At 41.2% G+C, this 24,903-nt stretch overlaps 1 protein-coding gene across 2 annotated transcripts in view; it reads right to left on the minus strand.

Moving 5' to 3' along the window:
• Window positions 1-5,272: 5,272 nt before the first annotated feature.
• The window catches only part of DNAAF10 (dynein axonemal assembly factor 10), a 31,778-nt gene continuing 12,147 nt past the window's right edge, over window positions 5,273-24,903 (minus strand). For both annotated transcript variants that reach the window (XM_004609162.2, XM_055123155.1), the window contains exons 3-8: window positions 19,760-19,890; window positions 15,812-15,913; window positions 13,594-13,709; window positions 11,750-11,884; window positions 10,243-10,340; window positions 5,273-6,873 (exon numbers count right to left, since the gene is read on the minus strand). In XM_004609162.2, the coding sequence (XP_004609219.1) occupies window positions 6,666-6,873; window positions 10,243-10,340; window positions 11,750-11,884; window positions 13,594-13,709; window positions 15,812-15,913; window positions 19,760-19,890 (790 nt within the window). In that variant the 3' untranslated portion in view covers window positions 5,273-6,665. The remainder of the gene's footprint in view (window positions 6,874-10,242; window positions 10,341-11,749; window positions 11,885-13,593; window positions 13,710-15,811; window positions 15,914-19,759; window positions 19,891-24,903) is intronic.

The following is a 24,903-nucleotide window of genomic DNA, read 5'->3' on the forward strand; positions in this document are numbered from 1 at the left end:
CAGTGACCTCCTCACCCCAATCCTTGCCCAGTATCATAAACTGGCTCAAAGGACTACGATCCTTCAAGTAGAAAAATTGACAGGGAAAAGCTATCTGCTTCTTCCCATGCAGAAGAGAGCCGAGATTAGGCTTTCACACTCCGGAGATAGACAAAGCATGCTTGTCCTCTGGCTCCCCTGCTCGCCTGGGGTGGGACCTCTGACTCATGTCTTAACCTCTCCAAGGCCGTTTGCCAATGTCAACAATACTGTGATGAGCCTTGAAGATATAAACACGAAGTGAAGGGTCTGGCCTGTGGCGGAGCCTCAGGAAAGATCAGTTACTAGCGGCCATGTCCTTTAGAAAGCCATCGAGTCCCATCAGAGCTCCCTAGAGACACTAACGGTTTTCTTTCTGGGTTCCCTCATCCATTCTTCTTCGACTTGGATCAACAGAATGGTGGGAAAGAGCAGCAGGCCTCTGCCTCTCTGTTTCTGAGCAAAAGTGGCAAACTTCCCCTGTGGAGGAGCAGAGATGGTGGGACGTTTGGGTCCGTCCTTTAGGGTTTTGTTTATTCTTGATTTAGGTCTAAACCCAGCAATGCTCAGGGAGGTTTCCTGTCTTGTGCTCAGGGAACCATATGGGGTAGCAGGGATCATATCTAGATCAGCTGTGTTCAAGGCGAGATAGGACCCACTGTCCTATCTCTCCACCTCCTTCTTGGAGCTTTTGAACTCGTAACCATGCAGAAGCCCAGGCCCCTACCCTCCAGTGGTGGGTCATGCGGCTCCCAGGACACTGTTTCTGTTCAGTAGACAGAGCTCACCTGGCCGACTTGGCTGGAACTCAGACAGTCTGAGTGTGAATGTTATCTCTCCCCAGATAAAGGAGGTGCTCAGCCCAGATCAAAGACTTGTTTATCTACAGGGGAGAGTCAATGCGGGAGTTTGTTTGCTTCCCCTTATCACCTGTGAAGGTGGTGTTGTTTGCACATCTGTTCTCAGGTGAGGGCTTGCCAGACTGAGCGGTGCCCTGGCCTCTCTGGGGAAAGAAGGGTGGCATGGCCCCTTGGGGACGGGGAAGGGCAGGGTGGTGGCAGGGAGGGGACAGAAGCAGGAACCAAGCACAGCACCGAGTTTGTCTCCAAGTGGACCCTTGTGCATCGGTGATCTCCAAGGCCTCTGTTGGTTTTCTGTGAAAAACAGACAGGCGTGTGCCTGTGTTGGGGGAGACTCAAAATAAGGAAGAGGAAGCAGGGGAGGACGGAGCTCCTGTGGACACACTGCCTACCTTGTGTTGCCCGTTTTAGCTGTGTAGTGAACAGCACCGAGCACCCCTCCTCGCCAGGATGGAGGCAGGGGCTGCTGGTGAAGGCTATGGTCACGGAAAGCCTGGCAAGGAAGATGGAGGATTTGGGGGAAATATCTTCCAGGGGAAAATTCTGGAATTTTTTGCAAGAAGAAAAGTGATGGTAGGAAAAATGGCTTTATTTTGAGAAATGCTGTGCATTGCCATCATAACTGATGGAATAAATAGGTGGAAAGAAGGAGAAGCATATTTATTTACTTGGCCCAAGAAATCTTCCCGTTAAGGCAGCCAAATGCTGCCTTTTAGAAGTCAGTTTTGGGCGCACTAAAAATAAGGTTGGCTTTTAGCAGAGCTAATTGTGCATCTTTTTGACTAACAAATTCACTGCGGAAAACCTAGCTAGTGCCATCACATTTACAGGGCTTCATCTTATAAATACACTCGCATTTTGGAAATAAATTTCTGTAAGAGAGGACAATAACCTCTCTCTCAAGTTCCAGTTTGACGTGAGTGCCTACTGTGGATTGAACAGAAAATTTTCGTTGTCTCTGAGAAGCAAAAACCTTCTAGGAAGGCAAGTCTGCAATGCCCCCATTTTCCCACAAGGGGGAAGCACATCCAGGGTCTTGAGTTAAAACAAAAGCCTGAGATTCCCAAAGCCCAGCGCTAGGGGTCTGCTTAACGGAATGAACATTTCAAGTTGCAATGATCTGCTAGGACCCTGACATAATTGAAAGCCCTAAATACTTTTCCTGAGGAAAACAATTGTAATGCAAAGAAAGAGGGGAGATCAAATCATTTTGTGTGATCGGACAAGTCTTAGACGTTGACAGAAATAAATTCTTTGTCCTATACATACATACAAAAACCTACCCACCTAAATCACCAACAAAATGATTTTTCAGGACTGGAGAGAGAGAGCACAAGGGCTGAGCTCACACATTGCATGCAGGAGACCAGGGTTCAATCCCTGGCGCCACAATATCCTGAGCACTTGTGAGGAGCAACCCCTGAGCGGAGTCAGGAGCGCCGCTTCTGAGCACCACCAGTGCGCTTCTCCCCTGAAGGCAGTGATTTTCAGACAGCCGTCATCAGGTATGTTCTTCCCTCTTCAAGTTTCAGTGCTCTGTTCACTTTCTACTACAAGGGCCAATGCACTGCTCAGTGTTTAGAATTTGAAACAAATTATTAAGCAAATACTCCAGGAAAAAAAAATCTAGGTTTTTTTTTTTTTGAGATCAATTTGAGTTTTTAGGGGGTAATTTCACCTTCATGTATTTTTAAATCATTTTTTGAAGTTGATTTTGGGACCATAGCTGGGTCTGTGTTCAGGCGACCACATACGTGTAGTGCTGGGTCTTAAACCAGGGTCACAACTGCAAGATGCATGCTAGACAAGAACCTTAATCTCCGCACTCTGTAGGCCCACTCCAACCCACTTTTATACTTTTGGAGTGGAATTCTATTGAATATACATCAAGGATAATAAGAGATGTAGGAATGTGGATATGGCTTGGAGGGGTGGGGCACAGCCTTGCACGCATAAGGCCCCGAGACTGACCCTCTGAACCACTTCCCCGCTCCCACCACCTCCACACTGCCCAGTACAGCCCTTCGGGTCCCCAACACTGCCACAACCCCCATTGCCAGACACAAGCACTCCAGAGCCCAAATCTGAGTATCACCAACTTGGGATCCCAGGCTCCCAAGCACAGCTGGGAGGCCCCAGTGATTTGACAGGTCACAAAATCAAGTTATCTCATAGTGCCTCGTGTCCACCAGTTATGGAGAAGATATGATGACCAAGTGCATGCCAGGTGCCAAGAAGCTGATTTGACCTAGAAGCATAAACTGACCACTCTCTAGTTTCTATTTCAAAGAACTTCCTTAGTCAAGACTTCATGCCTGACTGTTCTGCTCCACTGGGGCTGAATCCACACGTCTCCTAATAGTTATTCCCCGTCTCACTTTGGCATCAGGACTTCAGAATCTGAGTATATATCACTGCGCAGAATAAAGTCTGTATCTTTCTCAGTTTATTCTGATAGTTGTGGCCAAATGACCAAATCACACCAAATGGGATGATAGCAAAAGTTGGCTCTTCAAAGAGACAGGATAATTTTTTTCTTACTTTTTCTGCTTTCCTCATAGCTGGAACATGGACGTGATGATTGAAGCCAGAGCAGCCATGTTGGATAAAAAGATGAAAGACACATAATGCAAGATGGTGGAGAACTATGATAGCAAGAACCCATTTTCTCATTTTGTGGTCACCATAGCAGCCTGGGCTGGAGACAAACAAAAGTATTTGGAGGGCAGAGAGCAGAGTTTCTATCACCTGCAGCTAAACCTAGTTCAAACCAATAGAGATATGACAAGGGGATCAATAAATTCATTCCAGGGCAGAAACCAAGGCATACTTACCATGTGACAGCAAGTGATGATTTCTAAGGTTTCCATCCTCATATCCTCTTATTATGTCTTAATAATAATCTTATTATCTTTTATCTTATAAAATCAAAAACTACAGAGAAGCATGCTTTAATGAAGTGTTGTATCATCAACACTTTTATGGTCCCCAAAGGGGGCCAACTCCCAACCTTTTCAACCCTCCCTAACCGTCCAGCTTTCTTTCTGGTTTCTAATATTAAACTCAACTTCTAATTTCTTTGGGTTGGCTTCAGAATGATGATTGATTAGTAATGTCTGCAATTATTAATTGCCCCTGCAAAAGATGAGGGGCAAGGAGGGATGTAGGCAGATAAATGAGATAGTTATGTGCATTCCAAGTAACGCATGTCATCAATTTTAATAAGTACATTCCCCCTACTCCACCCCCATTTTTACATCTGTGAAACTGGGATGCATCTTATGATCTCTGTGTCAGACTGTTATTTTCCAAAAATGGTGATAATATTTCAAGTCTCACACACTGTTCCAGAACTTAACAAAGCCCCCCAAAAGAAACAGGATTTATCTCCTACCCCTTTGAATTTGATGAGTGGGGGAGGGCTTTATGACTGTTCAAGTAATACGGTGTATTACACACACACACACACACACACAATTAGTTTTAATATTTTTTACTTTAGTTGTCAAAAGCATAGGAAAAGTGATACTAAGTGAATTAGGACACTAGAACATTCGAAACAATATTGTTTCTGCCTCGCTCCTTTTTAGCGATGCTCTGGCTCAGAAGCCAGTATCATGCTCTGAGCAAGCCCAGGTCACGGGGACAGGCCCCTGGTGCTCAAACTTGGCTTTGGGCCCAGATGACAAACCAATCCAGTGAGTGATATCTCAGGAAGCAGATGCTCCAGCCCTCACTGGGGCTGTTCAACTGTCACTGCCAATCTGGGTTTCTAATCATTTACTTGACTCTTGTCCTAAGAGACTACATTTTGCAGAGGTTGTACAGTAAAAGACAGTGGGAACAACTGCAGCAAGGGAGGGAGCAGTCTAGGCTGCTGTAATGGACCGCACGAGAATCCATAACCTGTGGGATAAAACCGAAAACTACACGGGAGCATGTTTTAAAGAAATGTATCACCAACACTTTCAATAGTCCAAAGGACAATATTAAAGAAAAAGCATGAACCTCTAACAACAACTCAAAGAGCAGAGACATCAGCCGTTGAATAGGAAAGAATATGAAGGATATCCTACTAAATGTAATTTGTGTATCTTTCCTTTTTGAAGATGCACAAGAGTTACCTACAATGAAAAATTACTCTATCTAAGTTAAAAGAACATTTCGTAAAATATCAAAGTTAAGTGATAATGAAATATAAGTTCCACTGGTAGTATTTTTCTCAGTTTATATCAATGATACCTAAGAATTAATAAAATCTGAATGTTTATCGTTTTTAACATAAGCTTTCCTACACCATCAAATACAAGTGTTCTAAGAGAGAAACACAAGTTTTATACATATATATATATTTTATATTAAAAAAAACACAGCAGGGAAAAGGTTTTTTTTTTAATTCAATTTTTATTTCCATAATTTAGTGTACAATATTGGTCTAGTAAATATTTTGGAACTTTCTTTAAAAGTTAATTTTTCTTAATCGAATATTACAAACAAGTCTCTTTCTAAAAACCTCTCAACACCTATGAATTCACAGATTACAAATGCCACAAGTGAAATCTGTCTCTTCAACTAAGCTGGAGAGAGAGGCTCAGCCCTAGGGAAAAAGTCAATACCACTCAGGATAGCTGAAAACATGGTGAGCATTAAAGAACCAAAGCCAATTAAGTTTTTATTAAATACTTATAAAACAAAAGAACTGATGTTGCTGACTTTATTATAATTATTCAGTAAAAAAATGATTATGGCTTCCATAGATCTCAAAAACAAAAACAAATTGACAAAATATATTAAAAACCTTGAAAAATATATATATATAACCCAGCCCCGGCCCCCTCCACACACACACAGCCTCACCCCATCTTGTACATCTCAACATCACCACAGTTAACAACCAAAAGTCTCACTAATTCAATTCTTGGTGTTTTTTGGGGGGGCAGGGTGGGGTGAGGAGAGAGAGTGAAGAAGGTTTGGGTCACACCTGAAGGTGCTCAGGGTTTACTCTTGGTTCTGCACTCAGGGATCACTCCTGAGGTGAGACTCAGGGGCCACAGAGGATGCTGGGGATTGAACCCAGGTGAAGTGTACAAGTGCCCTACTCACTGTACTATTTCCGGTCCCCAATTCCTGGTTTTTATTATGTTTTGGGGGCCACACCTAATTGTGCTGAGGACATACTCTAGCTCTGCACTTAAGGATTACTACTGGTGGTGCTTGGGGGACTATATCTGGTGCCAGAAATCGAACCCACTGTACTATCTCTCTGGCCCCAAATCCTGTTTATGTGGTAAATCACAGCATTTCTTTGTAAGTGATACACACAGAAAACAGTTGACATGTCCAGGCTAGCCACTTCACTCTGAAGACACCCCCTGACACTCTCAACATGTACTTAAAACAAGTACAACTCGAAGGTTAATTTATAGTTTTACCAAGGCAAGCCATATAAAACCAAATTTGGTGATCCTAGCCCTCAATACTGTAAACACTAAAATGTAACAAGTGTGGTGATAAACTGTGGAACTTCGGGGCTGCAGAATATATTTGGAATTATCGACTTTTTAGTAGAAAAACTGGGCGATGCACAGAGCTGGTGCTGGAGGCAGAGCTGCGTGTCCAGTGGAGTCCAGCACGGAACAAACTGGTCAGTGTTCAGCCCCGAGGTCCGCTTCTAGGGCCCTTTTCCAACAGTCAAAATCCAACTTTGTTCAGAGGGTGAGAGGGTCGGAGAACATATTCTAAATTCTGAGTATTATACTGGAAGGTTCTAAGCCCAAAGGCTTCAGCTCAAATTTTATTGAGCTTTGTAATAATCAGTACTCTGACCATTTGATCAAATGAACTACAGATGCAAAGACCCCTTTTATCTGGACTCCAGTCCAAGCTTGAAATAGGCTGGGTAGACAACGTGACGTTCTGCAGAAGGCTCACGGAACCCGCGACGCCCATCTCCACGCCCTCGGAATCCTTCTTGGATCGCTGAGCAGGGTATTCGCTGAACACAAGATCAAAGTGGTCAGGGGTGATTTCAGAATCTTTCATGCACTTCAGTAACTACTGTTATTTCTCAGTGGGTTACTAGAACTAATACTTAAAGAATTTTTCAGATGTTGAATTGCTTGCAAATAAAGAAACATTTGAACTTTAACTCCATTCCCCTTACCCCCAAACCTCATGCAATAAGGGGTCAGTTCTACTAGAATTTGTACTTAACACTTTTGTTTCACATGAATCTATATTTTTCTCTCCCAACTAGAGGTCTAGATAAAATACCCTCTTCTTTTAGGGGCAGGGTTGGGGGAAAACGGATGGTTGTGCTCAAGGCTTACTCGTGCCTCCTTGCTCAGGGCCATATGTGGTACTGGGATTTAACTAAGGTAAGCTGCATGCAAGGCAAGTACCTTAACCTTCAATTACCTCTCTGGCCCCAAGCAAGCATCTTTCATAAAGTGACTTAATGCTCTTGATAAACTTTTATTATAATTTTATGTAATTCTTCTCTAGATTCTGATTGCTAGGTGCCACAGACTAAGAGCATGCCCAAGGCACAGGTTGTAAGTAAATGCAGAACCAGAGAACGGAGCAGGAACTCTCTTCACAACCCAGAGCTCCTCTGAGCCAAGCCTAGGGACCACTGCGTATCATTGTGATGGAAAGACAATGCTGGGAGGAGACTTTAGACTGGAACACTGTTACTTCAACAAAGGAAAAAGCGATTCCAGGAATACCTGATTTTCTTTCAGTTAAAAACATCAAATTACAAAATATGAATGAGCTGAAAGCGACCAACCCATAAATACTATTTGCTGTAGATTCAATGCTAGGGGGAAAAAGACAGGTTCGCTCCCTCTATTGGATGTGTTTCTAGTGCAATACAGCGGTCCTCCTTCTTAGGCCTTTGTGTTTTGTTGGGGCATTTCTGAGGGGGAGGGGTTAGCACTACCAGTAGTGCTCAGGGGTTACTCTTGGTTCTTCACTCAGAGATTACCCTTAGAGGACTTGGGACCATACATGGTGCTGGGGATTGAGCCCAGGTCAGTTTCATGCAAGGAAGTGTCCTACCTGTGGTTATTATGTCTCTAGCCCTAAGAAAGCTTTTTAAAGCCTGTTATGCAGCAAATATGATCCTGCCTGTATTTCATAAACACTAATAAAAACCAAGAATTTAAGGGAATCAGAGTACTGAGAAGCAGGGCAGAAATAATGAAACAAGAGGCATACTTTGATTTTAAATGATAACGTAAAGACTTTTTTAAACATTTCATATTCTCTAAGTTGGAAATGTGTATAGGTATCTGTTTTACATACAGAACAACTAATAAGCAATAATTGAGGCCCATTTAAGAAGAATTCCTGAATAACTAGAGAAGTTTCTTTAGGCAATTTTGGGTAGGGGCTCAATAAATATTCACAGTTTAATGGTATTACTAAAAACCAAAATTACCAAATACAAATAAAGTTAAATACAATTTGTTTTTGTTGTGGGGTAACACCTGGCAGTGCTCATGGCTGACTCCTGGCTCAGCGCTCAGTGCTCAGGGATCACTCTTGGCATGGCTTTGGGTACCATATGGGATGCTTGGCATCAAATCTGGGTCAACTGCATGCAAGGAAAGTGCCTTACCTCATCATACTATCTGTGTGGTCCCCAAAGTTAAATATAACTTTACTTAAATCAATTCCCTTTGTCGGTATAACACTTGACAGCACAGATCCAAACCAATCTGAAGTTCAGACTCAACATCTAGTAAGGTGTAATGGTAAGGTTTTAATTTAGTAGAGTTGAAAGTGCATAATGAGATATACACCAACTTTTAATGGCATAGAGATCCAAATTTATTCTCTTGACACAAATTCTTGTTGCTAGCATGTCTGCAGGTCACAACTCCAAATAAAGATTGCAGGGAAAACCAGGACAAGATCTTCAAGAAACCACACCACAGAGTTTGATCCTTAAGTGGAAGAGTATATCACTGCAGGGTTCAAGGATCCTGTGGGGCCTAACTGGTGTAGACTGGGTGGAGGGATGCAGGAAACAGTGGGCAACAGTGCTGGGAGAAGGGAAACCACCAACAGCTCTCTGCCTCCCAGCATGCTCCCTCTGTTCCTGGATCTCTCGGTAATGGGTACTTTGCAATTGTGGCCTTATTTTCAGAACCCCTTCTAGTTTAAAAAAGGAATGGGTCGAATATTTTGAAAGGTGAGCCTTCCCCAGATAGAGAAGATGGTAGTATTTTTCTTATACCATTGATCAAGCTCTATTTTTGAAGTATCTTTAGTTTGGAGGCTTGGATTACTTTTCTCCCCTCTTTTTTCTTCAGTGATGCTTAGAAAAAGAAATACTGATAACTTGTGATATTTCATCAAGCATCTGATTTACCTGGTACATTTCTACAGCACAGGGATCCATCTCAGGGCACACGCATCACGCCCAGTGCTCCACTGAGCAACATTCAGGCATGTGGACCTATTATTATTTTATAGTTGAAAAATTTTTGTTTTAACAATGCCAGGATCTGAACCCATGGCCTCAGCCATGAGAGGCCTGTGCTCTCGCGCTGCCCACCCGAGGCCTTCCTTGGAAGCTGACCTGGCATGTGGCCTGCAGTGGTAGGTCAACAGCAGCCTCTGCAGACTCTGCGGACATCAGCTTCCAGAGGATGGGCTCAGGTTACTCAGACACGTGCACAGCAGAGGCAGGAATCAGAACTCCTGCCTTTCCCTGTCCTCTAGAGTCTTGTCTGTAATGAGACTCCAGACACTAGATGACTAAAGCTTCTGGTCCAAGTGTTTCATATTAAAAAAAAAAACAAAAAACAACAACCAAAACCTACCACCATAATAACAAAAGCCGTGACTTCAAATCTGTAAGAACTCTTTTTCTTTTTTCCCTTTTTTTGGTTTCTGGGACACACCTGTGGTACTCGGGGCTTACTCCTGGCTTTGTGTTCGGGGAACACTCCTGGTCGAGCCTGGGGAAGCCTATGGGGAGATGAATCAAACCCACGTGCGCTGGGCGCAAAACAAGCGCTTTATCCCCTGATTAGCTCTCCATTAGAACTACTTCTAAGCTACTCTACTAGACTGAGGGCACAACTAAAATAACAGATAACTTTAGCATGACAAAAGAACCTTAATATTTACCAAATACAAAATAAGTATATCAAAATATAAACTTAAAAAATAAGTCAGTGCATCAGTTAAAAAAAAGTGCTGAGAAAATAACTTATGTAATACCATAAAATTTTCAATTATTTCAAAATGAATTCAAAGGAGAAAAAAAAAAGACAGAAAAGTTCAATGTAAGCCTACTTTCCACCCACAAGTAACTTAAAAAGGAGCAGTGTGCACTGGTAACACTTACTACTTCCAGAGGTGAAGGCCACCGGCGCCCCCAGCTGTCAGAAAGAGCTCCCTGTTCTGAGGCAGGTGTCGAACCTGCCACACGGTGGATTTATGAGCCTGCAGGGAACAAGACACACAGCAGGTTTACATGTTTATGTAAATAAAGGCCGCCCTAGCCAACACCCCTGCAGTTGAGGAATTTTGACTTCTATTATTTCAACACATCTTAGGAAAGCCAAGGGTGTTCCTGGCATATCCCTTTATAATGAGTAGACTGATTGATAATAGCCCATCAGAAATAAGGACAAAACATTATTTTTCTCAACTGCATTATGATCCAAAAGCCTGCTGGATCTTAATAAAAAGATGTTATCAGACTGAAAGTTCATTTGTTTGCCGTACCATGTAAACAATAATACATCTCACGTGTTTTAGTATTTTGAGCTCACTTGGAGGAGAAAAGCAAACTCAAAATATAAAAGTAGAAGGAGGTGGGAGTCAGAGAGACCGTATAGCGTAAGTAGGGTGTCCTGCTCGTGGCCAACCTGGGTCTGAGCCCTGGCACCACATATGTCCTCCCCCTGCCCAGATAAAAAGAAGGGGAGAACAGGGAACATAGTCCAGCTGTAGAAAGCATGTCCCGATTATGTGAGGTTGTGATGTGCAAGTGATGATGTTGATAGATACTTAATATATTTTAAGATGACAAAGGCATACAATGTCACAATGTTTAGCTACCTTGGCATGAACTGAGTTCAGGGCTGGGGTATAGATCAACAGACTAAGTGTATGCTTCGCACCCACGAGTCCTGGGTTCCATTCCAGGCTCTGCACAGTGCCCTAAGCACTTATCTGGGAGTAACCCCCGAGCACCACCAAGTATGACCCCAAAATGCAGAAAATTAAAAAAAAATTTGGCTCATCAGATAGTGATGGCAACTTCCTACAATAAGGAGACAAAGTAAGATCTGAGAAGTGCTATCAGGTCTAGGAGGAGAGGGAGAGGGAACAATGAAGTCTGTTTTATTTTCTTAGCAACTTCAATATTTTTATCTTATGAAACCTATATCCTTACTCAATAATTTTACATTGGATGAAATGCAGACTCCTATTTTGGACTCATCTCTTGCACATGACAATTTGTATGTTTCAGTGTGAATATTTATGCCAAAAAGTATACACGTAGGTATTAATACAAATATTACCTATTTATTAGAGAATAACAGGATAAGGATTATTCAATTTACCAACTTCAGTTGGTTTTCTTGTGGCTGCTCTCCTGAAACCACAAAATTTCCAGCCACCTGAAGTCTTCGTTATAACCAAGGAATCTCAAATTGATCACAAAGGTACTACACAAAGGTACTCTTTGTGCAGAAAATCTTGTCAAGATCCCACAAGAATAAATTAAAAATAGCTCCCTTCATGTAAAGACCTGGAAGGAACCTTGATGACTAATTCTATTTATTAGCCTAAAATAAGCTATGAAGAGAAGCTTCATAGAAAGACACTTCCCTCCTATTTACCTTTTCTGAAACAGAAGCAAAACCTTTGGTTGGATGCTGTGTCCTCATGTCAAAAACATGAAACTTTCCTTCCAGAGATGTAGCTACTAATTTATTCATACTGATGTCCTTTCTGTCAAACTCCACACTACATACCTAAAAACAGAAAAATGTTACTGATGATCTAATCATTATTAGTCAGAACAACCTTTTAAATGAACTAGAACAAGTTTAACTAATCAGTATAGAGAAAGTATTCAAATAATCATTTTGTATTTGGACTCCTCGCCAGGCTGTTTTCACTCGAGGTGCCCCGGAGAGGGGTGGGTGAGAACCCTCCCCACCCCAAGGGACCCAGCCCCGGCGGCCGAGTTCCACTACTCAACTGCCATCATGCTACAGTCCGCTTTCTGGACACATTATAAGACACTTCCTACCCACCCTTTTTCCATAATTACCACACCATGTTTAATGGAGTTCAGACAGTAGGCAACAAATATATATATATATGTATATATATATATATATATATATATACACACACACACACACACACACATATGTGTACACATACACACATACCTCTCAGAGAGCCCGGCAAGCTACCAAGAGTATCCTGCCCACATGGGCAGAGCCTGGCAAGCTACCCGTGGCGTATTTGGTATGCCAATGATAGGTCTCATTCCCCTGATCCTGAAAAAGCCTCCAATCGTTGGGAAAGACCAGTAAGGAGAGGCTATTAAAATCTCAGGCTTCGAGGAATAGAGACATTACTGGTGCCCGCTCGAGTAAATTGATGAACAACGGGGGATGATAGTGATACAGTGATATTTGGACTAATTCATTGAAAAATATGTATACTTGTTAATTAGGGGCCACCCTGGCAATACTCAAGAAGTCATACAGTGCTGGTGACTGAAATCAGCCTCCTGAGTTGCCTCCCCAGTGTTAAAAAGTATTTTTCCTACACCATAATGTACAAAGTTACCCATGACTGGGTCTCAGGCATACCATGCTCCAAAAATAACCCCTTCACCAGTGTCCACTTTCCTCTACCAATGTTTCCCGTTGCCCTCTTGCCCCTGAAACCTGCCTCTCTGCCTCTATGACTTCTTAATTTTAAACTTTAGGCCATGAGGTTCACTTCAGGTACTTTTAACTGTACAACTATTTCACTGTGGGTCAGGGTGATAGCTCAAAAGGCTGAATGCATTTTGCATACAGGAGCCCTGGGATTAACCCCTGGCACCACATGGTACTCTAAGTTGCCAGGAGCAGCATCCCTGAGCACTGAGCTGGGAATAGTCCCAAGTATCACCAGGTGTGGCACCAAAACAAAAATGAACAAAAACATTCTTCTTGGTTAATAAAATCAACAACAGCATTCTGAATTCCTCTGTCCAACAGATACATTTAGAGTCATTATTTCTTAGTTATGACCTTAAGTGCTCTATACACTGAAGGCTGACTTTAGGAAACAGGAGGGAACCACCTTTTTCATGAGAGGCATGCATACAGCCTAGGAAGCAAAGATCTGCCAGCACTTGAGAAGACTTTTTCTCTCTAATACTTTAGTTTTCCTGATAGTAACGGGAAGGGGCCTCTTACTAGTTAATTTTACTCTCGTACTGCATTGCTCCCAGAGGCTGGTGACTCATTGGCACAGTCATACCACCTCTGGGTGTGGTTCACTTTCTGGAAAGAGGAATTAGGATTTTCACGAAATTCTCAAAAGTGGAGAGCCTCCAAAGGTGAAGAACTCCCAGTAGAACTGTCCCAGATGAATTTTATCCCTTTCGTAGTAGCTCAGGGGTGGGTTTGAAGACATGCTCAGAGAAACTAAAAAGAATCTGAAAGTACATTACCCCATTTTTTATGTTTGTCTCCCATCGCAGTGACATATTTCTGAGGTCAAACAGTTTGATATCCCCATTGTCATAGCCAGCACAAACAACACGTTCCTCCTGGTTATAAGCATTGCCTGGAAATCAAGTACAACATTTTTGAGCATTGTCAGTGGCCACTTATAGCAGTGTTTCCCAAAGTCAGGGATAATGCCCCAGCTGTTATGGGCACTGGAAACAGCCGGGGTTGGGGGAGTATAGGAGTCAAAGGGGGCACTTTGTTTGCTTCTATGAAGGGTAATTTCTAGGGGGAGCACGGAATGATTTTTTTTTTCTCCCCCTGAAGAAGGAGGTGGAAGGACAAGTAAGTTTAGGAATCTCAGATTTAAAGACTGCTTTGAAATGTTAAGAAGGGGTTGGTGATGGTTATAGCAGTTAGGGCACTTGCTTTGCATGCTTCCATGATACCATCTTTTCACTGTGTCACTCTCTTTATTATGACCTAAGTCTCTCTTGGCGAGGGAAAGCTACAGAGCTTTGCAAGCCGTGTTTGTTCTACCACTCATTTCACCTCCAGCTACTTTTCCTAATGCTCTAATCATACTCTAATCACATCTTATCTTTATTAAGCCTCCAAAGGTTCACCATTCCTTCCAGACATCTAAATTCCGCTGGCTGGTCACATCCCAGAGCCATCTCTAATGCTGTTCCTTTGGTGTTTTTGTTCTTATCCTAATTTTCTGGGTACTTTTCAAGCTATTCCTTATGCTTGAAAATTTCATGCAATTAGAATGATCTGGATGCCTTCTTTTTAATTTGAGGTCCGAAAGCTGTTTTCCCCAGTCATCAATACCTTGAGCTTTTTTGTTTTTGGGTCACAACAGCGATGTACAGGGATTACTCCTGGTTCATGCACTCAGGAATTACTCCTGGCGGTGCTCGGGGGACCATATGGGATGCTGGGAATCGAACCCGGGTCAGCTGCGTGCAAGGCAAACATCCTACCTGCTGTGCTATCACTCCAGCCCCTTGAGCTTTCTTTTGTATTAAAATCCACTTTGTACCATAATTAATGAAGCTATTATGTTTTCTTTGCTACATTATATGCTTCTTTTGAAGGGGAGGAGGGAGAATGAGGAGACTGGGCCGTACTAAACGGTGCTCAGTGCTTAAAGAGCCTGGGATAGAACTGGCCTCAGACATGTGCAAAGCAAATATCATAACTTAACCTTGTACTGTCTCTCTGGCCTCGAGCTATGTGCTTCTCAAGGCTAAAGTATGAGTCTGTTTCAGCTATGCATGCCCACAGTACTCTGAAAATACTTGGCATTCAAAACAACTACAAAATCAATTAATAATTGTTTTTTAAATTTAATGTTCTATATTTAAAACTATATTTATATCTACTAGATCAATGATAAAAAGGCTTTACTGGACTCAAAAGTAATTACTTTGAATTGTTTCATCAATTTTTGGATGGTGAGTCTAATACTAATCTTGAAATCTAAAGCATCCATATCTTAGGTTTATATATTATTGTTCATAATATATAAGCACATCATAACTCTAGCACAATAATTTCCTTCTTATACTGGAAAACTAAGACTTTTCTCTAACAATTTTTTTTTTTAATTCGGGGCTGGAGGGTGAGATTGGGCCACATCTGGTGGTGTTCAGGGGCTATTCCTGACTCTGTGCTCTGACATGATCACTGGTGGTACTCAGGAGACCACATACAGTGCCGAGGGTCAGACAGGGGCCTGCCAGGTACAAGGCAAGCACCTAACCCTACACTATCACTCGAGCCCTCAATTTTAAAATAACATACAAAGATAAACATTTCAAATACACTGATGTCATCTTACTTGACGCACATAAGAATACCAAATATTTACAGGACTTTATCTAAGAAAGCTCTAAGTACATTGCATGCATGATTTATTAAATCCTCATAACATTATTAGGTAAACTGTTATTATTTCTGCTTTAGAAATGGGGCAATCAAGAAACAGAGAAGCTTGGTACTTGCCCGAGGTTACACCATCAGTAACCTGGGAGCATGGTGAGGATTCAAACCAGACCCCAGAGACCGACATTAACCATCATAATACATATTTGCCTCAATAAACTGTCCGAACGATGCGCAAACAGACTAGAAGGAGACCATTCAGACTTTCCTGGGGTACAGTGCTTTTTAACCATCTGACACTTCCAATGCAAGAATTCTTCAGTGATTTACCAAATGCCACAGTCCAACAGTCTCTCTTGTTCTCTCCTTGAACAGGTTCCATATTAGCAACAGGATCATCTTTTTGCCTTGGGTCCCAAACCTTCACCGTTCCTGTCAACAATAACAGTGAGTTGGCAACACTCAACAGTGAATGACCACAAATTCTGTCTGCATTCTCAGCCTAAGGCTAAGGCTTCTTGTATACATGGTAATACTACAGATAATTAACATCTTAAAAAAAAAAAAGAATTCACAATTTTTGAACAGCTAATTGAGAAAGTTGTATTTAGTATCAAAAATTTAACTCATGTTACTATCTAATTGATTTCCAAATATTGTACAAAAAAACAACTGTTTCTAAATCACCAAGATCTGATTGACTCAAAACACAATTGCTGGGCTGAAGCGAGCGCAGGCTTCTAGGCGCCTGCCTTGCGAGCAGCCAATTCCAGCTGGATCCCAGAACCGCAGTCTCCTGAACACCGTCAGTGGTCACCCCGGCACCAAGTAACAGCCTCTGACCACTGCTGGGTGTGGCTGCCCCTCCTCAAAATACCACAAAAAACAAAAACAATTAAACACCCCACAAATGGGTGGGAGACAAACGGGGGATATGGGGTGGGAGGGGTATTGGTGGAGGGAAATGGACACTGGTGAGGGACTGGACCCAATCATGAATAAATTTGTAACCACACTAGAACAAAATTTATTTTATTTTATTTATTTATTTCGGATCAGAGTGATAGCACAGCGGGTAGGGCGTCTGCTCTGCACACAGCCAACCCAGATTTGATTCCTCTGGCCCTCTCGGAGAGCCCGGCAAGCTGCCAAGAGTGTCCCGCCCGCACGGCAGAGCCTGGCAAGCTACCCGTGGCATATTCGATATGCCAAAAACATTAACAAGTCTCACAATGGAGACGTTACTGGTGCCCGCTCGAGTAAATTGATGAACAGGATGACAATGCTACAGAGCAGTGCTATTTATTTATTTACTTACCCTTTATTTATTTATTTTAATGAATCACCATGAGGTACAGTTACAGATTTACAAATTTTCGTGCTTACATTTCAGTCATACAATGATCCCCATCCCTCCACTAGTGCCCATTCTCTACCACCAATGTTCCCAGTATCCCTTCCACCACCCCCCCTGCACCCCCCCCACCCCTGCCTTTGTGGCAGGCGCATTCCCTTTTACTCTCTTTCTTCCTTTGTCCACCAGAACAAAAATTTTTTAAAAATCCCAAAATGGTACGTGAATTTTGCCTTATTTTCTTTGTTTGAGTCTTAAAGTAATACATCATTTATGGAGAATAATACCAGTGTCATTTTAGTTTTAATTTTTTCCTGATAATCTATATAATCATTGGAATTTTTCTTATATAAACTTTTTATATCTATAAAGTTTTTACATCTATAACTTTTTAATCTGGTCTATTAGAATCCTACTTTTTGTACAATTAAGTTAATTTCCCTGTGGCAATAGAGAAGAGGGAAATGGTAAATAAAAATAACAAATAATTCTTTTCAATTTAATTTCAACTCTCTCATTTTAATGCAAATCATAAGACTACTAGCTAAATTGCGTCATCGAATATGAGAAAGGCAAATGCATGTAATAAAACAGCTAGAAAGCAAGTACCTGAGAGTAAACAGGAAAAGGGAAAAAAATTCCCTGAAAGCAATAATAAACTTAGGAAAAGGGGAAATATCTTACTAGATTTATCTCCAAGGATAAAATTAAGTTGGCCATTAAAAAGGTTGCTTTAAGGAGAAAATTATTTTCCACAAATGGGATAAGAGATTATTAAATTACTCCAGAGGGTTTAAAGAAATTGATAAGATTTATATTACAATGACAAGAGTTAAATAAGGAAGAAACAAACCGACCACTCACAGAACAAAATTAAGTAGTAAACAGATATTAAAGAGGTAACACAGATACCACTACAATGAACAGGATTTGTACTTGTGAAATTGTCATATTGACAGCTAGTGGAAAACTGAAGTTCTGTGATCCTTGCATGAGCATTTGAGAAGACTCCAAGGGCACCAGCTCAGCTTTTCCACCTATAGGCTCATAGAGTAATACAGTATGAGCATTAATTACTCATAATTAATTAATTAAATTACAGTACCATCCTGTTCATTGTAACACAAGTTACAATGTTAACCTCTTTAAATTTTTATCTATAAAACTGGTAGGGGAGAAACCAACATTTATAGGGTAGATTGCAAAGCTCCCTCATGTATGATTCCTGAGAATGTAAACAGGTACCCTGGAAAATCTGGCAATCAATTAAAAACATCAATTAAGTGGAAAACAAATTATCTAATGCTTCCTTTTCAGCAGGTCTGACTTTAGGGGAGAGACTCTCCAAACAATAACAGTGAGTTTTGTTGAAATATTGTATGCAATCAAAGTGAAAGTAAAGTGAAATTTATTAGTTACACGGGGGGGGGGGGGGGGAGGGCTTAGGGTGGGGGGGCTAGGGGTGTGGGGGGGTTTGGGGTGTGAGGGGGTGGGGTGGAGCTATACTGGGATTCTTGGTGGTGGAATATGAGCACTGGTGAAGGGATGGGTATTCAAGCATTGTATAACTGAGATTTAAATCTGAAAACTTTGTAACTTTCCACATGGTGACTCAATAAAAAATAAAAAAAATAATAAAAAAAATAAAAACATCAATTAAGAACCTTTATTCCAAATAAGTTACATACACAATGGCATTCATTTCTTCATTAACTTTAAGTCTTTTTCCAAAAACAAACAAACAAAATACCCAAACTGAATGTATATTAAAGGGATATAGTGAAGGACACCATGACAAAAACTATGAACACAGCACAATCTGCAAATGAAAATATCCTGACCTTGTAAAGACAAAAACTGCATATTCTATTAGAAAGAAAAATCAAATCTAATGGTTATGCTAGTATAATATGTTGTTATTTTTCCTTCAATATTCCATATCGCTTTTATGATGGAAAACAGTAATTGATGTCAAAGCATAGTCAGTCTTGAGTAATTATTAGAAAATTGTTATCTCAGGTCAGGGAGATAGCTCAAAGAGAACTAGCTGTGTATGAAGGAGGCCCAGGTTCAAACCCCAGCACTGCACAGTCCCCTAAGCTCTGCCGGGAGTAATCCCCTAACATTGCTAAGTATGCCTCTAAACCCCTCTGCTCAAAAAAAAAAAAAAAAAAAGAAAGAAAGAAAGAAAGAAAATTGTAGAAATCATATCTCATTTCTTTGTGGTGAGGCCACACCGGCAGTGCTCAGGGTTTATGGTGGCTCTGTGCTCAGGAATCAGTACTGGTGGTTCTCAGGAGACCATAGTAGTGTTGGGGATAGTGTCAGGGATGACCGCATCCAAGACAAGTGCCTGAGCCTTCAACACAATTCTGACTCCTCTACAGCCATTCAGAACAGCCTTAGGTATCCAAAAACCTGTCCCTGGTTAGAGCCAATAGGTGGAAAAGCTGAGCTGGTGCCCTTGGAATCTTCTCAAATGCTCAGTGCAAGGATCACAGAACTTCAGTTTTCCACCAGCTGTCAATATGACAATTTCACAAGTACGAATCCTGCTTTTTTTAAAAAAAGAAAATGAAAAACTGCCACCCACATTATACTGTCAGCTGCCTTGAAACTCTGTAAAGAAATGTTGAATCCTAAGGGTTCAGAGGAAACCACGGTTGTTAGCACTTGAACTAGTAGTTCAGAACTAAAACAGTGTGTCTGACCCTCTATCTTGGGCATCTCAAACTACCCGAGTCTCAAACAGAGGGAGACAGTGGAGGGAGATTTGATGGCAGTTAGTTACTAAATGAGTAGAATGTTAGCTGTGGCAGTAGAGGTGCCGAGCAAGATTTCTACATAGACAGGGCAGCCTGACACAGAGAGGTATGTCTATATGTACATATATAAATTGGAACACATAGAATACTTGGACTCACCATCTCGGCTGCCAGTCACAATCTCAGGTGCTCCTTCTCCAATCCCGAGCCCACCTACGCCATCTATACAATTTATGATTTCCTTGTGGCTTTTGACTGAATATACTGGGGTTTCTGGAGCTTCCAAGTTCCTAAACAACAGAATACAACTTCTTAATTTCATCACATGCCCCAGACATTTAGTTGGCTATTAAAATTTATGAGTCCTAACTACATCTGGGATTTTTTATTTTTAATTAGCTCTTGGGGGAGAGTGACAGCACAGCAGTAGGGCAGGTGCCTTGCAGACAGCTAACCCAGGCTCAGTCCCCAGCACACCACGTGACCCCCAGGCCCCGCCAGGAATGAGTCCCTCAGTGCAGACACAGGAGTAAGCCCTGAGCACCACTAGGTATGGCCTCCAAACCAAAATAATAATTATTATAATGGTAATAATAAAAAAGGGCTTTTGCTATTTATTAAATAAGATAATCTAAACCTGTATTTCATTTGTTCAAGTCCTCCAGGATAACAGTCATTACTCAACTCAGAAGTTGTACTTTGAAACCAACTCTATGTTCCTTCAGGGAGCTGGGGAGATAGGACAGGGGGTAGGGCACTCGCCTTGCACATGGCCAACCCAGGTTTGATCACTGGCACCCCATATGGTTCTCCAAGCTCTGCTGTGAGTGATCCCTGAGAGCAGAGCCAAGAGGAAGCCTTGAGCACCACTGGGTGTGGCCTGAAATCCAAAATTAAATAAATTAATGAAAAGATGATCTCTAGGATGGACTGCACCCAAATGACAAGACATGCTGTAGGTAAGAACAGGCTAACCAGCTCCTCCCGTGACATAACAAATGAGGATTTTGAGATGGGGCCTCACACCTGTTAACTCTTGTTTTACTGAAATCTGAACAACACTGCTGTAAATACAGAATCAATTCAAAGTGAATTAGACTGTTTGCAAAGTAGATCTTGATAGTTTGATCCTGAGATCTCTTTGAAGGGGAAAATGAATAGCGTTTACTGTGGATACCCAGTTTCTTGTATGAACTATTATTTTTTCTGAGTCTCACACCAATTTCTACCTAGTTGTATATTTTTCAGTCAAATCATCATGCTGGTCACAATAAATGTTAACACCAAGTTAGCAGGAGTCTGTCTGATCCTAGGGTAGCTCAGAGACAAGAATGTAGCAAAGTACCTATTACTATGTGTGTTTGTGTTCAAGTTAGCAGGATGCTTTAGTGGTTCTATTAAAACACCCCGTTTCCTTTCTCTTCCATTTGCCCTCTTCTTTTTTAACTCCTTCCTTTGGAGTGAGGTGATCCACACCTTACTATGTTTGGGGGCTACTCCCACTTCTATGTGCAGAAGTCAGTCCTGGTGGTGCATACAGAAATGCTGGGGGATGAAACCTGGGCCTCCTTCACGCAAAGCATGGGCTCAGAATTCTCTCTCTGGCCCATTCTGATGCTTTTATATTGAATGGAGCTTTCACTTATATTTCTCTTTCAGTAGCTCACTCCTTTATTTAAAGAAATGTAGCTATTTATAAAATATAATTACAACTTATTATTGAGGCAAGATTTGTTAATAAAAATATCACTAATCAAAAAATGAGATAATTTAACCTAGTATAGAGATATGCTCTCTGTGGCATATTCATTTCCCAAATGCAGTAACAGATATTGACATACCTCTCGGAGAGCCTCGCAAGCTACCCAAGGCGTATTCGATATGCCAAAAACAGTAACGATAGGTCTCATTCCCCTGACCCTGAAAGAGCCTCCAATTGTTGAGAAAGACGAGTAAGGAGAGGCTGCTAAAATCTCAGGGCTGAGTGTAATAGAGACTTTACTGGTGTCCGCTTGAGTAAATCGATGAACAATGGGATGACAGTGATACAGTGACAGAGTACAGAGATATTTATCTTTGCAGGGTTATTGTGAAAGAACCAAGAATCTAAACAGGACTGAGGTAATACTTAGAGGAAATTTTTATTATTTATTTTTTAAAAATTTATTTATTTATTTTGCTTTTTGGGTCACACCCAGCAATGCACAAGGGTTACTCTTGGCTCTGCACTCAGGAATTACTCCTGGTGGTGCACAGGGGACCATATGAGATGCTGGGAATCGAACCCAGGTCGGCCGAGTGCAAAGCAAGCGCTTTACCCACTGTATTATCGCTCTAGCCAAGGAAATTTTTAGACTACAAAACATTATCTTTGGTGGCCTCCAGTGTGGCGTACCAAGCAAGCAGCCACAGAGTACTGAAACCTCTCCTCAGCTAAACTGCCCACATGAGCACCTAGACCAGAAGGGACCCCTGAATTTTTAGTAGTGCAGCAGAAGCATAACTCCATCCTGCACAGGCATCAATGAGGCCCCTCCCTTCACAGGTATGGGGGAGGTGGAGGGGTTGGGGGGCTGCCGGGGGGTGTGGCCTCCAGGGTGGCACTTCACACAGCTAAAGTTATTTTGCCTTTTATAGTGCTTTGGACTCATATCTCAACCTCCATTACCTAATTCTTACGAGGACAGCTGTCCCAAACACATTAGGCCAATAGTCCACTAGCCTATTCCAATACAAATACTCCCCAAACTCAAAAAGATAGTGGTGAATACAGAATCTGAATAAGCCTAATTTATTTTGAAAAATAAACAAGACTGATAAACCACTAGCAAAACTCACAAAGAAAGAGAAAGAGAACCCTAATAAAGCAAATCAGAAATGAAAAGGGGGACATCACAACAGAAACCAAAGAAATTCAAAACATCATCCATCAGAGATTAGTTTGAAGTCTGTATGACACAAAACAAAAAACCTAGAAGAAATGGATAAATTCCTGGATTCATCACCCCAAGGCCGAACAAGAAGATTTGGAATACCTGAATAGATCTATCATTATCAAGGAAATTTAAACAGTAATCAAAAGTCTTCTGATAAACAAAAGCCAGATGGATTCACTAACGAATTCTTCCAAACATTTAAAGAGGACCTATTGCTGGTCCTTTTCAAGCTTTTCCAGAAAACTGAAGAAACAGAAACACTTCCAAACAGTTTCTATGAGGCATATATCACCCTAATACCAAAAGCAGACAGAGATGCCACTAAAAAAGAAAATTACAGACTAATATCCCTGATGAACATGAATGCAAAAATCCTCAACAAAATATTAGCAAATAAAATCCAATGACTCATCAAAAAGATTATACACCATGACCAAGTAGAATTCATCCCAGGGATGCAAGGATGGTTTAACATTCACAAGTAAATTAACATAATCCATCATACCAATAAGAGATAAAAACTGTATCTTCCTATCAATAGACAGGCTTTGAAAAAGCATTTGACAAGATCCAGCACCCATTTATGATGAAAACTTTCAGCAAAATGGGAACTGAAGGAACTTTCCTCAATATAGTCAAAGTCATCTACAAGTCCATGGCAAGCATTATTCTCAATGGGGAAAAACTAAAAACCTTCCCTCTAAGACAAGGGACAAAACTAGGGTGCCAACTCTTGCTACTTCTACTCAATACAGTACTGGATGTACCTGCCACAGCAGTTAGGCAAGAAAAAGATACTAAGGGCATCCAGATAGGAAAGGAAGAAATCAAACGCTCACTATTTGCAGATGACATGATACTCTACTTAGAGAATCCTAAAGGCTCTACCAAGAGGCTCCTAGAAACAATAGACTTGTTTAGTAAAGTCACAGGCTATAAAATTAGTACCCAAAAACCCAAGCCCAAGGCCTTCCTATACGCAAATAATGAGAGAAGAAAGTGATGCAAAAAAAAAACAATCCTGTTCACAATCATACCTCAGAAAATCAAGTACCCTGGAATCAGCTTAACTAAGGAGGTAAAGGACCTGTGCAGACCAATGGAATAGGGTTGAATATCCTAACACGCACCCACAAATATATGATCATTTAATCTCTGATAAAGGGAGCAAGAAATACAAAGTGGAGCAAGGAAAGCCTCTTTAACAAGTGGTACTGGCAAAACTGGACAGCTATGTGCAAAAAAACACCATTTTTTTTTTTATTTACCATGCACAAAAGTCAGATCAGAATGGATTAAGGACCTCAACATTAGAGTTACATTGAAGAAAAAGTCAGCAAAACCCTCCACAATATTGAAGCTAAAGATATCTTCAAAGATGAAACGCCACTGACCAAGCAAGTGGAAGCAAAAAGATAAACAAATGGGACTATCTTAAACTAAGAAGCTTCTGAATCTCGAAAGAAAGTGACCAGGATACAAAGGCAGCCTACAAAATGGGAAAGGATATTTACCCAATATCCTTCTGACAAGGGGTTAATATCAAGGATATACAAGGCACTGGTTGAACTCTACAAGAAAAAAATATCCAATGCCATCAGAAAATGGGTGATGAAATGAACAGAATTTCTCAAAGAAGAAATTCAAATGGCCAAAAGGCACATAAAAAATACTCTTCATTACTAATTATCAGGGAGATGCAGATCAAAACAACAATGAGATATCATCTCACACCACAGAGACTGGCACACATCCAAAAAAACAAAAGCAACCAGTGTTGGTGTGGATGTGGGGAGAAAGGCACTCTCCTTCACTGTTGGTGGGAATGCCAACTGGTTCAACCTGAGTGACCAAGGACAGACAAATGTATAAAAAAACTATGGCACATCTACACAATGGAATTCTATACAGCTGTCAGGAAAAATGAAATCATGAAATTTGCCTATAAATGGATGGACACGAAGAGTATCAGGCTGAGTGAAATGAGTCAAAAAAAAAGGATAGATATAGAATGACTACATTCATTTATGGTATATAAATATATATATATATATATATATATATATTAGAAGACTAATATCCATGGTCAGGGAAAACAGGTTAGGAGAACTCATTAATGGTTAGACCTAGCCACATATGTGTGTGGGGCTAAGGGTAGATAAGATAGAGAAGAGACCAGTATGAAAATAATAGCTGGGAATGATCACAAGAGACAAGATCTGAGGGTTAAAAGTAGATAAAGGGATATTCTTTTTTTTTTTTTTCTTTTTTTGGGTCACACCCATCGATGCTCAGGGGTTACTCCTGGCTTTGCACTCAGGAATTACTCCTGGCGGTGCTTGGGGGACCATATGGGATGCCGGGGAT

Source organism: Sorex araneus, chromosome X (assembly GCF_027595985.1).
Source record: "Sorex araneus isolate mSorAra2 chromosome X, mSorAra2.pri, whole genome shotgun sequence".
Lineage (NCBI taxonomy): Eukaryota > Metazoa > Chordata > Mammalia > Eulipotyphla > Soricidae > Sorex > Sorex araneus.